The sequence below is a fragment of the Oreochromis niloticus genome, linkage group LG3 (assembly GCF_001858045.2).
Source record: "Oreochromis niloticus isolate F11D_XX linkage group LG3, O_niloticus_UMD_NMBU, whole genome shotgun sequence".
NCBI lineage: Eukaryota > Metazoa > Chordata > Actinopteri > Cichliformes > Cichlidae > Oreochromis > Oreochromis niloticus.
Genome location: NC_031967.2, coordinates 32395102 through 32406368, shown reverse-complemented (window position 1 = coordinate 32406368; position 11267 = coordinate 32395102). Strand labels below are relative to the sequence as shown.

The following is an 11267-nucleotide window of genomic DNA, read 5'->3' as shown; positions in this document are numbered from 1 at the left end:
TGATACTGTTCTGGCCTGTTATACTCTTTCCAGTGTATAATTATGCATTTTATATATATTTATGAATATGTTTTAGCTAAATTACTACTAAAGAACTTTAAAATAAGTGTAAATTCCCCATTAAAAACCAATTTCTCTCTTTGGTTATAGAAATTCCAATCATATTAAGTGGGCCTGGATCAACTCGATGCTCTGGCAGAGTTGAAGTTTATCACAATAACAGCTGGGGAACAGTCTGTGATGATGGCTGGGACTTAAATGATGCTGAGGTGGTTTGCAGACAGTTAAACTGTGGGTCAGCACTAGAGGCTCCCCGATCAGCTCACTTTGGTGCAGGAACTGGACAGATTTGGCTTGATCGTGTGACCTGTGCAGGAAATGAAAGTTCTCTAACTGAGTGTCAACACAGTGGATTTGGATCAAACACATGTGAACATGGTCAGGATGCTGCTGTCATCTGTTCAGGTGAGAAAATTTTTAAATACTGAAGAAACTGCAGGCTCTTATGTTCTTGAATGTCATATATAAAATCTTTTTTTTTTTCAAAATGAAGAAACATATTAAAATATAGTTAATCTCTTTTGAATGATAGATCTGATCAGATTGTCTGGGTCTGGATCAACTCGATGTTCTGGAAGAGTTGAAATCTTTCACAATAACATCTGGGGAACAGTCTCTGATTATAACTGGAACTTAAATGATGCTGAAGTGGTTTGCAGACAGTTAAACTGTGGGACGGCACTAGAGGCTCCCCGATTTGGTCAATTTGGTGCAGGAACTGGACAGATTTGGCTCAGTGATGTGACCTGTTCAGGAAATGAAAGTTCTCTAACTGAATGTAAACACACTGGATGGGGAAACTACTACTATGGACATTATTATGATGTTGGTGTCATCTGTTCAGGTGAGAAAACTGTTAGATATGGAACAAATGTCATGTCAATGTCTTTTTCTGTGTTATACACCGTTGTTTTCTTTAAGGGACGAATATTAAAATATAGTTTGTGTCATGTCTTTTGCCTAAAAGGTCTGATCAGATTAGCTGGATCAACTCGATGCTCTGGCAGAGTTGAAGTTTATCACAATAACAGCTGGGGAACAGTCTGTGATGATGGCTGGGACTTAAATGATGCTGAGGTGGTTTGCAGACAGTTAAACTGTGGGTCGGCACTGGAAGTTCCTACATCAGCTCACTTTGGTGCAGGAACTGGACAGATTTGGCTTGATCATGTGACCTGTTCAGGAAATGAAAGTTCTCTAACTGAGTGTCAACACAGTGGATTTGGATCAAACACATGTGGACGTGGTCAGGATGCTGCTGTCATCTGTTCAGGTGAGATCATCTAATGAATGTGTAATTTGATAATCCTAGCTTCCTGTTTTACGGCTTTGTAATCCACTCATTGGTTTGTTTTTTTACTGAACTTCAGTGTGAGCAGTCAAATTGAGATGTAGATAAACCACACTATGGTGTATTTGAGTGGTGAAATGTTGCATGTTTCTCGGTAAATGCAGCTCTGATCCAGAGAGAAATACAATGGGGTTTTTTTTAGAAACATGACAGATTACAGATATCATTTTAACCACCTTAAATAAAAAAATAGTATTTTCAAATACACATTTATGAGAGGAACATGGCAGATATCTTCACAAAGTGGGGAGTCAGCCACACATCTGTGTGTGTGTGTGTTTTAGAAAGACCATGATCTTGAAATGTTTGATAACGTCTGAAGTTTGAAGTTTTTCTTAGTTCTTTCTAGGTCTTGTAAATCAAACTCAATCTCCTTCTCAACTTTCTTATTGTTTGTGTTCTGTAGTCCTCACAAACTCTCACAGTTCAAACTTGGGAGTTGAATGTCTTTCTAGGTTTGGAGGAAATCTTTTGGGCTTTTGATAGAGTGTTATTTTTTGGGGTGAAGCTGTTTTGACTGTCTCTATTACGTGTTTCAGTGTACAATTCTGCTATACCTGGGTATCTATGGTGGGACATTAAAAGTTTTGTATGTTATGTCCCCTTCATATCTTCTCTGTGTTTTGTTTTCAGCTGTGCCCATCATTTTAACTGGATGTGGATCGACTCGATGTTCTGGAAGAGTTGAAGTTTATCTCAATAACAGCTGGGGAACAGTCTGTGATGATGGCTGGGACTTAAATGATGCTGAGGTGGTTTGCAGACAGTTAAACTGTGGGACGGCACTAGAGGCTCCTCGATCAGCTGACTTTGGTGCAGGAACTGGACAGGTTTGGCTTGATGATGTGACGTGTTTGGGAAATGAAAGCTCTCTAACTGAGTGTCAACACAGTAGGTCTCGATTAAACAGCTGTCGACATTGTAAGGACGCTGCTGTCATCTGTTCAGGTGAGAAAACATTTTGATATTGAAGACATTATTCTTGTGTGCCATTCCCCAAATAAGTTGATTTTTTTTTTTTAATTACATGAACATGTCAAAATATTGCAATTTTCTTTTTCCTGACAGATCTGATCAGATTAGCTGGTTCTGGATTGAGCCGATGTTCTGGCAGAGTTGAAATCCTTCACCATAACATCTGGGGAACAGTCACTGATTATAACTTTGACTTAAATGATGCTGAGGTGGTTTGCAGACAGTTAAACTGTGGGACGGCACTAGAGGCTCCCCGATTTAGTCACTTTGGTGCAGGAACTGGACAGATTTGGCTCAGTGGTGTGACCTGTTCAGGAAATGAAAGTTCCCTAACTGAATGTCAACACTCTGGATGGGGAAACAACTCTTATGGACATTATTACGACGTTGGTGTCATCTGTTCAGGTGACAAAGGTGTAGATATAAAGCAAACTGCATGTCATGGTGTTTTTCTGTGTTATACTACTAGTACTACTAATACTAATACTAATGATAGATTTTATTTGAAGGCACCTTTCTAATACCCAAGGTCACCTTGCAAAGAGAAAAAAAATCAGTCAAATAGTAAATTAAAAATAGATTATCATAAATTAAAATTGCAAAACAATTAACAAGATTTTACAATATGTAAAATCTGTATTAAAGCGAGTAAGCCAATTGAAAGAAGTATCTTTTGAGCTGTGACTTTAATAAGGGAACGGAATCTATATTTCTTATAACTGGAGGAAGTGAGTTCCAGAGCCGAGGAGCAGAGTGACTGAAAGCTCTGTACCCCATACTCATAAGACTTGCAGAAGGAACAACAAGATGAATGGCAGATGAAGATCTGAGATAGCTGGAAACAGTGGTGATAGGAAGCAGATTACACAGATAAGGAGGGGCAAGGTTATGGATGCACTTAAACGTAAAAAATAAAATTTTAAAGTTTATCATAGCTTATATGGGCAACCACTGAAGCTGTTGAAGAACTGAGGTAATATGATCCCTTAGGTGAGTACAAGTTATGACCCGAGCTGCCGAATTCTGAAGATGTTGAATTTTATGGAGGGACTTATTGGGAAGACCAAATAAGAGGGAGTTGCAATAATAGATCCAGGAAGTAATAAGACTATGGACAAGGATGGCAGCAGCATGGGGAGTAAGGAAGGGAAGGAGTCAGTTAATGTTATATAAGCAAAAGTATGCAGACTGGGTTATATAATTAATGCTGTACTGAAATAAGAGATGACTATCAAATATGAGACCCAAACACTTTACCTGAGGGGAAGTAAAGATGGGGGAATTTTCAATATTAATTGAGAAACTGTGACAGTTGGTTAAGATAGAGGCTGTACCAACGAGTAAAACTGCTGTTTTATTACTGTTAAGTGTGAGAAAATTGGAGGAGAACCATGATCTGATAACCATAAGACAGTTCGAGAGGGAGGTAGGTGGAAGGGATGAATTAGGTTTGGATGAAATGTAGAGTTGGGTGTCTTCAGCATAACAATGAAAATTGATATTATATTTTCGGAATATATGGCCAAGAGAGAGCATGTAGATAATGAATAAAAGAGGCCCTAATACTGAAACCTGGGGCACACCAATAGAAACAGGAAAGAAAATTGAAGACTGGGATTTAAATTGGATAAACTGAGTGTGGTCTGAGTTATGCATCTTTCATTTTCTTATTTTCTCTGACAGATGTGTTTTAAAATATATTTTGTGTCATGTCTTTTGCCTTAAAGGTCTGGTCAGATTAGCTGTATCGACTCGATGTTCTGGCAGACTTGAAGTTTATCACAATAATAGCTGGGGAACAGTCTGTGATGATGGCTGGGACTTAAATGATGCTGAGGTGGTTTGCAGGCAGTTAAACTGTGGGTCAGCACTGGAAGTTCCTCAAACAGCTCACTTTGGTGCAGGAACTGGACAGATTTGGCTTGATAATGTGACCTGTTTGGGAAGTGAAAGTTCTCTAACTGAGTGTCAACACAGTGGATTTGGATCAAACAGATGTGAACATGGTCAGGATGCTGCTGTCATCTGTTCAGGTGAGAAAACCTGTGAAATATACATGATATTGCAAGTTAGCCTGTTCTTTTGTGTCTTCCATGAAGTCTTTCTTATGTAAGGATGTATTAAAATAGTGTTTATGTTCTTTCCCTTTCAGATCTGATCAGATTAGTTGGTTCAGTATCATATCGATGCTCTGGCAGAGTTGAAATCTTTCACAATAACATCTGGGGAACAGTCTCTGATTTTAACTGGGACTTAAACGATGCTGAGGTGGTTTGCAGACAGTTAAACTGTGGGACGGCACTACAAGCTACTCCATCATCTAAATTTGGTGCAGGAACTGGACAGATTTGGCTCAGTGATGTGAGTTGTTCAGGAAATGAAAGTTCTCTAACTGAATGTCAACACTCTGGATGGGGAAACAACTACTATGGACATTACTATGATGTTGGTGTCATCTGTTCAGGTGAGAAAACTGTTAGACATGGAAAAAACATGTTAATGTGTTTTTGTCTGCGATCTATCTTTAATTTCTTTAAGGGACATTTATTAAAATATTGTTTGTGTTATGTCTTTTCATTGAAAGGTGAGATCAGATTAGCTGGATCTGGATCAACTCGATGTTTCGGAAGAGTTGAAGTTTACCACAACAACAGCTGGGGAACAGTCTGTGATGATGGCTGGGACTTAAATGATGCTGAGGTGGTTTGCAGACAGTTAAACTGTGGGTCAGCACTGGAAGTTCCTCCATCAGCGCACTTTGGTGCAGGAACTGGACAGATTTGGCTTGATCATGTGACCTGTTCAGGAAGTGAAAGTTCTCTAACTGAGTGTCAACACAGTGGATGTGGATCAAACAGATGTGAACATGGTCAGGATGCTGCTGTCATCTGTTCAAGTGAGATAGACTTTTCGGTATTGACGACACTACAAGTCACTGTTTAGTTTCTTTTTTTTTTTTTAAATTTTGAAGGTTTTTTAAGAACCTGTTAAAATTCTGTTCATGTCCTTTGCCTGATAGATCTGATCAGATTGGCTGGGTCTGGATCATCTCGATGCTCTGGCAGAGTTGAAATCTTTCACAATAACATCTGGGGAACAGTCTCTGATTTTAACTGGGACTTAAATGATGCTGAGGTGGTTTGCAGACAGCTAAACTGTGGGTCCGCACTGGAAGTTCCTCGATCAGCTCACTTTGGTGCAGGAACTGGACAGATTTGGCTGGATAATGTGACCTGTTCAGGAAATGAAAGTTCTCTAACTGAATGTCAACACTCTGGATGGGGAAACTACTACTACTATGGATATTATTATGATGTTGGTGTCATCTGTTCAGGTGAAAAAACTGTTAGATATGGAATAAACTACATGTCAATGTGTTCTTATTTTTTATATATATATATATAATCTTGAAGATCTTTTTATTTTTTTAATTGAATAAATACATTAAATGCATTAAAATATCATTTTTAATCATACTTTTTGCCTAAAAGGTCCAATCAGATTAGTTGGATCTGGATCGACTCGATGTTCTGGCAGAGTTGAAGTTTATCACAGTAACTGCTGGGGAACAGTCTGTGATGATGGCTGGGACTTAAATGATGCTGAGGTGGTTTGCAGACAGTTAAACTGTGGGTCTGCACTGGAAGTTCCTCAGTCAGCTCACTTTGGTGCAGGAACTGGACAGATTTGGCTTGATCATGTGACCTGTTCAGGAAGTGAAAGTTCTCTAACTGAGTGTCAACACAGTGGATTTGGATTAAAGAGTTGTGGACATGGTCAGGATGCTGCTGTCATCTGTTCAGGTGAGATACATTTTGACATTACATGTCAGTAGGTCCTTTGGTGTATTGCTTCGATTTTCAATTTTCTTTTTAGATACAAGAACATGTTAATGTATTGTTCATCTCTTTTGTCTAATAGATCTGATCAGATTAACTGGATCTGGATCAACTCGATGTTCTGGCAGAGTTGAAGTTTATCACAATAACAGCTGGGGAACAGTCTGTGATGATGGCTGGGACTTAAATGATGCTGAAGTGGTTTGCAGACAGTTAAACTGTGGGACAGCACTAGAGGCTCCCCGATTTGGTCACTTTGGTGCAGGAACTGGACAGATCTGGCTTGATCATGTGACCTGTTCAGGAAATGAAAGTTCTCTAACTGAGTGTCAACACAGTGGGTTTGGATCAAACAGATGTGAACATGGTCAGGATTCTGCTGTCATCTGCTCAGGTCAGACAACTGTTAGATATTAAAGATATTATCTTTATAACATTATCTCTCTTTGTTTTATATGTGAAATTATATTTTAAAGGTTACTTAATATTTACTCAATCTAAAGTGTTTTTTATTGTTGTTGTTGATGTGTGACTTTAATATTTAACTGTGGTCTCTTTTATCAGCATGTGGAAGGGTTGTGAGAAACACAGGAAGCTGGCCCTGGCAGGTCACTATAGAACATAATGGAAAATTTGGGTGTGGAGGATCTCTAATCACCAACCAGTGGGTGCTGACAGCTGCTTCCTGCTTGTCATAGTGAGTCACTGATGCAAATTCACATTTTTGATAATGATGATGATTACTATTGCTGCTCATTATACAGTATATTCAATGTAATATTTTCACTTTCTAAAATCCGGATGTACAGGGTGGGCCATTTACATGGATACACCGTAATAAAATGGGAATGGTTGGTGATATTAAAGTCCTGTTTGTGGCACATTAGTATATGTGAGGGGGCAAACTCCTCAAGATGGGTGGTGACCATGGTGGCCATTTAGAAGTCGGCCATGTTGGATACAACTTTTGTTTTTTCAATAGGAAGAGGGCCATGTGACACATCAAACTTATTGGTCATGTCACAAGAAAAACAACGGTGTGCTTGGTTTCAACGTAACTTTATTCTTTCATGAGTTATTTACAAGTTTCTCTTTGTTCACAGCCATTGACATGTTGAAGAGGTTAACACGTGAGGAGCGGATCGAAGTGGTCAGAAACTTGTAAATAACTCATGAAAGAATAAAGTTACATTGAAACCAAGCACACCGTTGTTTTTCTTGTGACATTACCAATAAGTTTGATGTGTCACATGGCCCTCTTCCTATTGAAAAAACAAAAGTTGTATCCAACATGGCCGACTTCTAAATGGCCACCATGGTGACCACCCATCTTGAGGAGTTTGCCCCCTCACATATACTAATGTGCCACAAACAGGACTTTAATGTCACCAACCATTCCCATTTTATTACGGTGTATCCATGTAAATGGCCCACCCTGTATTTAAGGTCTTCACTAATGTCCATTTAAGTTTCTCCATTATGCTCCATTAGATCAACCAGATCAGATCTGGAGAAGAATGTAACTGCTCTCCAGACCACATAGAGCAAAATCTAAAATTATGAAACCATGAATAGCATGACATGGTGAGATGATCAGATTTCTGATGATTTCATCAGTCAGATGAAAAAATGCTGTCCTGCCTGTCCAAGAAATGTGAATTTGGAGTCAGTATCTTATTAACTCTAATTAACACCCAAATAAAATGCTAAAAAAATAAAATCTAATAATAAATTATTTGTGTCCATTAACAAGACCACATGAACATTATTAGTATCTGATATGACCTTTGATAATGGTACATAAAATAAGCTATAACGTTTCCTCTTTCTTTCTTTCTTTCTTTCTTCCTTTATTTTTTTTTATTCAAGCATTAACCTCAATGACACAGTAGTATTTCTGGACCGTCACATCCAGCCAGGTTTAAACCCAAATGAGGTGAATCGGACAGTTGAAGACTTCGTCTGCCATCCTGAATACAACACCTCGACATATGAGAACGACATATGTCTGCTGAAGCTGTTGGCTCCTGTAAATTTTACAGACTACATTCAGCCGATCTGCTTAGCCTCAGAAAGCAGCACTTTTCACAGAGGGACCAGCAGCTGGATCACTGGTTTTGGTTTTGATTGTAAGTTACAAAATACTTATTTTAATTTTTAGTATTGTGGTGTATTCTTTAAAAGACCGTACCTTGTTATCTCTTTCAAAGATGAGGACGGTTCCTTCCCCATTATCCTGCGGGAGGTAAATGTGTCAATTGTAGGAAACAGTGAGTGCCAGTGCTACTATGAAGGTGACAAAGTGATCACAGAGAACATGATCTGTGCTGGAATCAGAGCTGGGGGGAAGGATTCATTTTGGGTAACTGCAAATTTTATTTATTTGTTAATCTATTTATCAATTTAATTGTAATCTGTTGTCAACTGCCATGTGATAATGTATTACTTTTAATCACACTTTGTTTTTTTCTGTAATTGTATCCTCACCGGTCAGTCTTTGAAGAACACTCATTTCCTCTGTATCTATGACCGCATTCTTCTGGTTACTACCCAAAGCTCGTGAGGGTTATAGCTATGTGAGGGTAGGAACGTAGGCTGCCCAGTAAATTGACAGCTTCCATTTTATGCTCAGCTGCCTCTTCACCACAACAGATTGGTACAGAACCATTGTGGACCCAGGGGCGGATCTAGAAGGGTGGCATGGGGTGGCAACTGCCACCCTAAAATGATCCCTTGCCACCCCAAGTGCCACCCCAGTTTTGCATATGACAGTGTTGTTTATTAAAATAAGATAGCATTAACAGTTTGAGCGTAGTTACAGTCAACAGTGAATATAAATGCTAAAACTGAATATATTGCATAGTGTTACCCCCCTCTACCATTAACAAATGGTTCAGCCCATAGCAGGACCAGCTTTTTTCTTGTTATCAGTAGCAAGTGATGTTTATGATTGTGCCAGAGCACATTTTGAACAACACCACGGGAATTTCGGATTTTACACAGGTGGTTGGATGTTACACTCTGGAAATGGAAGGAAGGTGAGTGTTGTTAAACCTCTGTGGTCCACGGACACGCTGCACCTCCAAATCACATGACTAACAAGCTGCAGCCACGCTGAGTCTCTATTTCAGCCCACATTGAAAGTTCGGACTTCAAAGTTTTTAAATTTTAATTACAGGCCAGTAAATCCAGAGTTATGATAATATATATATAATCCATGCTTTTTTCTAAATACTGTCGTCACGTTTTTTATGTGTGTGTATTTTAAGCGTTTTCTAAGGACTGCGCGAAAACAGTAAAGAAAGGAAAAGAAGCCATCTCTTTCCTATCGGTGGAAAAATGTACCATGTCAACCAATTTTTTAAAAAGTCAACACGTGGGATTTGGTTGTTTAGGGAGAGGGGAGAGTTTTTAGAGTGACGGTAACGGCAGCGAGACAGAGCGAGCGAGTGAGAGAGAGAGAGAGAGAGAGGGAGAGAGTTTTTAGATGTGGGAGATTTGTGACGTTTAGTGTGGAGTGTACAGTTAGTGTGTTGTGTTGTCTTGTGTAGCTGTTCTGTTGTGTAGTCGTTTTGTTTTGTGTGTCAGTGAGGGCACTAATGAATGTCACTAAGGCACATTTGCAATGTAAACACTGTCACTAAGTAGAAAACCAGCGGAGTGATACACCTCCTGTTGTCAGGCCTGCAGGTTTGTCCCTGTGCTGTTCTCCTCTGTCTTTTGGTGGACAAACTTTTTTTTTACTGGCACACATCATTTGTGGGGCCTCTTATTGCAACACCTGATTGTTGTCTCATTTTAGTTTTAGTAATATTTTTAAATGGTTGTACAAAATGAAAAAAAGCGGCAGGTGTATTGGCTGCATTTTTAGATAAATAGTTGTATATGTTTACAAAATGTACAATTTATATTTGCATTTCAAGTTCTAAAAATTTACTCAACATGCCTGTGGGGTTTTTTTTACAGTAAAAAAAATACTACTAGGATTTTAAGTTCTTTGTGTGATTTCAGATCAGTAATACTAATGCAGTATGTCAGTCAAAAAAAAACAACTAAATTCAGTCCAGCTGAAAAGAATGACACCAAACAAGGCAAGAGGAAAAAAATAAAATGAAACAATTTGAGGGTGAAATACAAACGTAAACTCAAAAGGAGTCAAAAATGGGCAGTTGTATTTCAGACCTCAGTGGGTTAATCCAACAAATCATGAAAAATTATGTTTAAATTTTTGTTCATGACAGTGCAGATTTCTGACATTTTGTGTAATTCAAGCTGTAACAACGTGATTGTTTTCTAACAAAAAACAGTGTGAAACTTAAGTTAGACTTGTGCTTGTAAATGAACCGCCCCATGTTGTGTAGCTTTCTGGGTTTTATACTTATTGGGCTACATATTTATTTATTATACAGGCTATACAATACATAACATCAAAACTGTTTTATGTAACTAAAGTGTTTAATTATGTGGGCTACAGACAATAATTAAGTTATAGACTATATTTATATGAAAAACGTGTATACTTACTGCATTTGAATCATTTTAATCATATGTAACCACCTGCATATGTGTTTGGGGAAAAAAGGCTTTGATTTTGCCACCCCATTTGATTTCTTTGCCACCCTCATGCCACCCTAAAAGAATTTCTCTAGATCCGCCCCTGTGTGGACCCCAGCTTGTCTCTCAATCTCATGCTCAACTTTCCCCTTATTGTAAACAAGACACCAAATAACTTTCTTGGCCCAGAGTGGGCACTCCATCCTTTTCTGGCTGCCTGTTTTATTTTATTATTTGGCATTTAATACATTTTATCTTCTTTGGACACCTTTTGCTTTTACAACCTTTTGTCATATTTAGCAAAAGACATATTTGGGCATGCTTCAGGCTACATGCCAAATATCCCTGGGGAAGATATTAATCCCAATCTTAGTTTTTTATTGTATGCGTAAAAATATAAATAAATGATTAAAATGGCCATTATTCCTTGGTTTGTAAAGTTCTGTTTTGATTAATTCTTAGCATTTTAGCTGCTACCATGTTAATTT

General features: G+C 38.4%; 1 protein-coding gene across 1 annotated transcript in view; it reads left to right on the top strand.

Annotated features, from left to right (window-relative positions):
* Positions 1-458: 458 nt before the first annotated feature.
* LOC109197462 (deleted in malignant brain tumors 1 protein-like) overlaps positions 459-11267 on the top strand; it is a gene marked incomplete at its 5' end in the record, with an annotated part of 13675 nt that continues 2866 nt past the window's right edge. The window contains 13 exons of the mRNA XM_025906046.1: positions 459-465; positions 1028-1333; positions 2045-2359; positions 2480-2791; positions 4114-4419; positions 4539-4850; positions 4971-5282; positions 5406-5720; positions 5878-6189; positions 6308-6619; positions 6790-6922; positions 8095-8354; positions 8436-8587. Of these exons, the coding sequence (XP_025761831.1) occupies positions 459-465; positions 1028-1333; positions 2045-2359; positions 2480-2791; positions 4114-4419; positions 4539-4850; positions 4971-5282; positions 5406-5720; positions 5878-6189; positions 6308-6619; positions 6790-6922; positions 8095-8354; positions 8436-8587 (3354 nt within the window). The remainder of the gene's footprint in view (positions 466-1027; positions 1334-2044; positions 2360-2479; positions 2792-4113; positions 4420-4538; positions 4851-4970; positions 5283-5405; positions 5721-5877; positions 6190-6307; positions 6620-6789; positions 6923-8094; positions 8355-8435; positions 8588-11267) is intronic.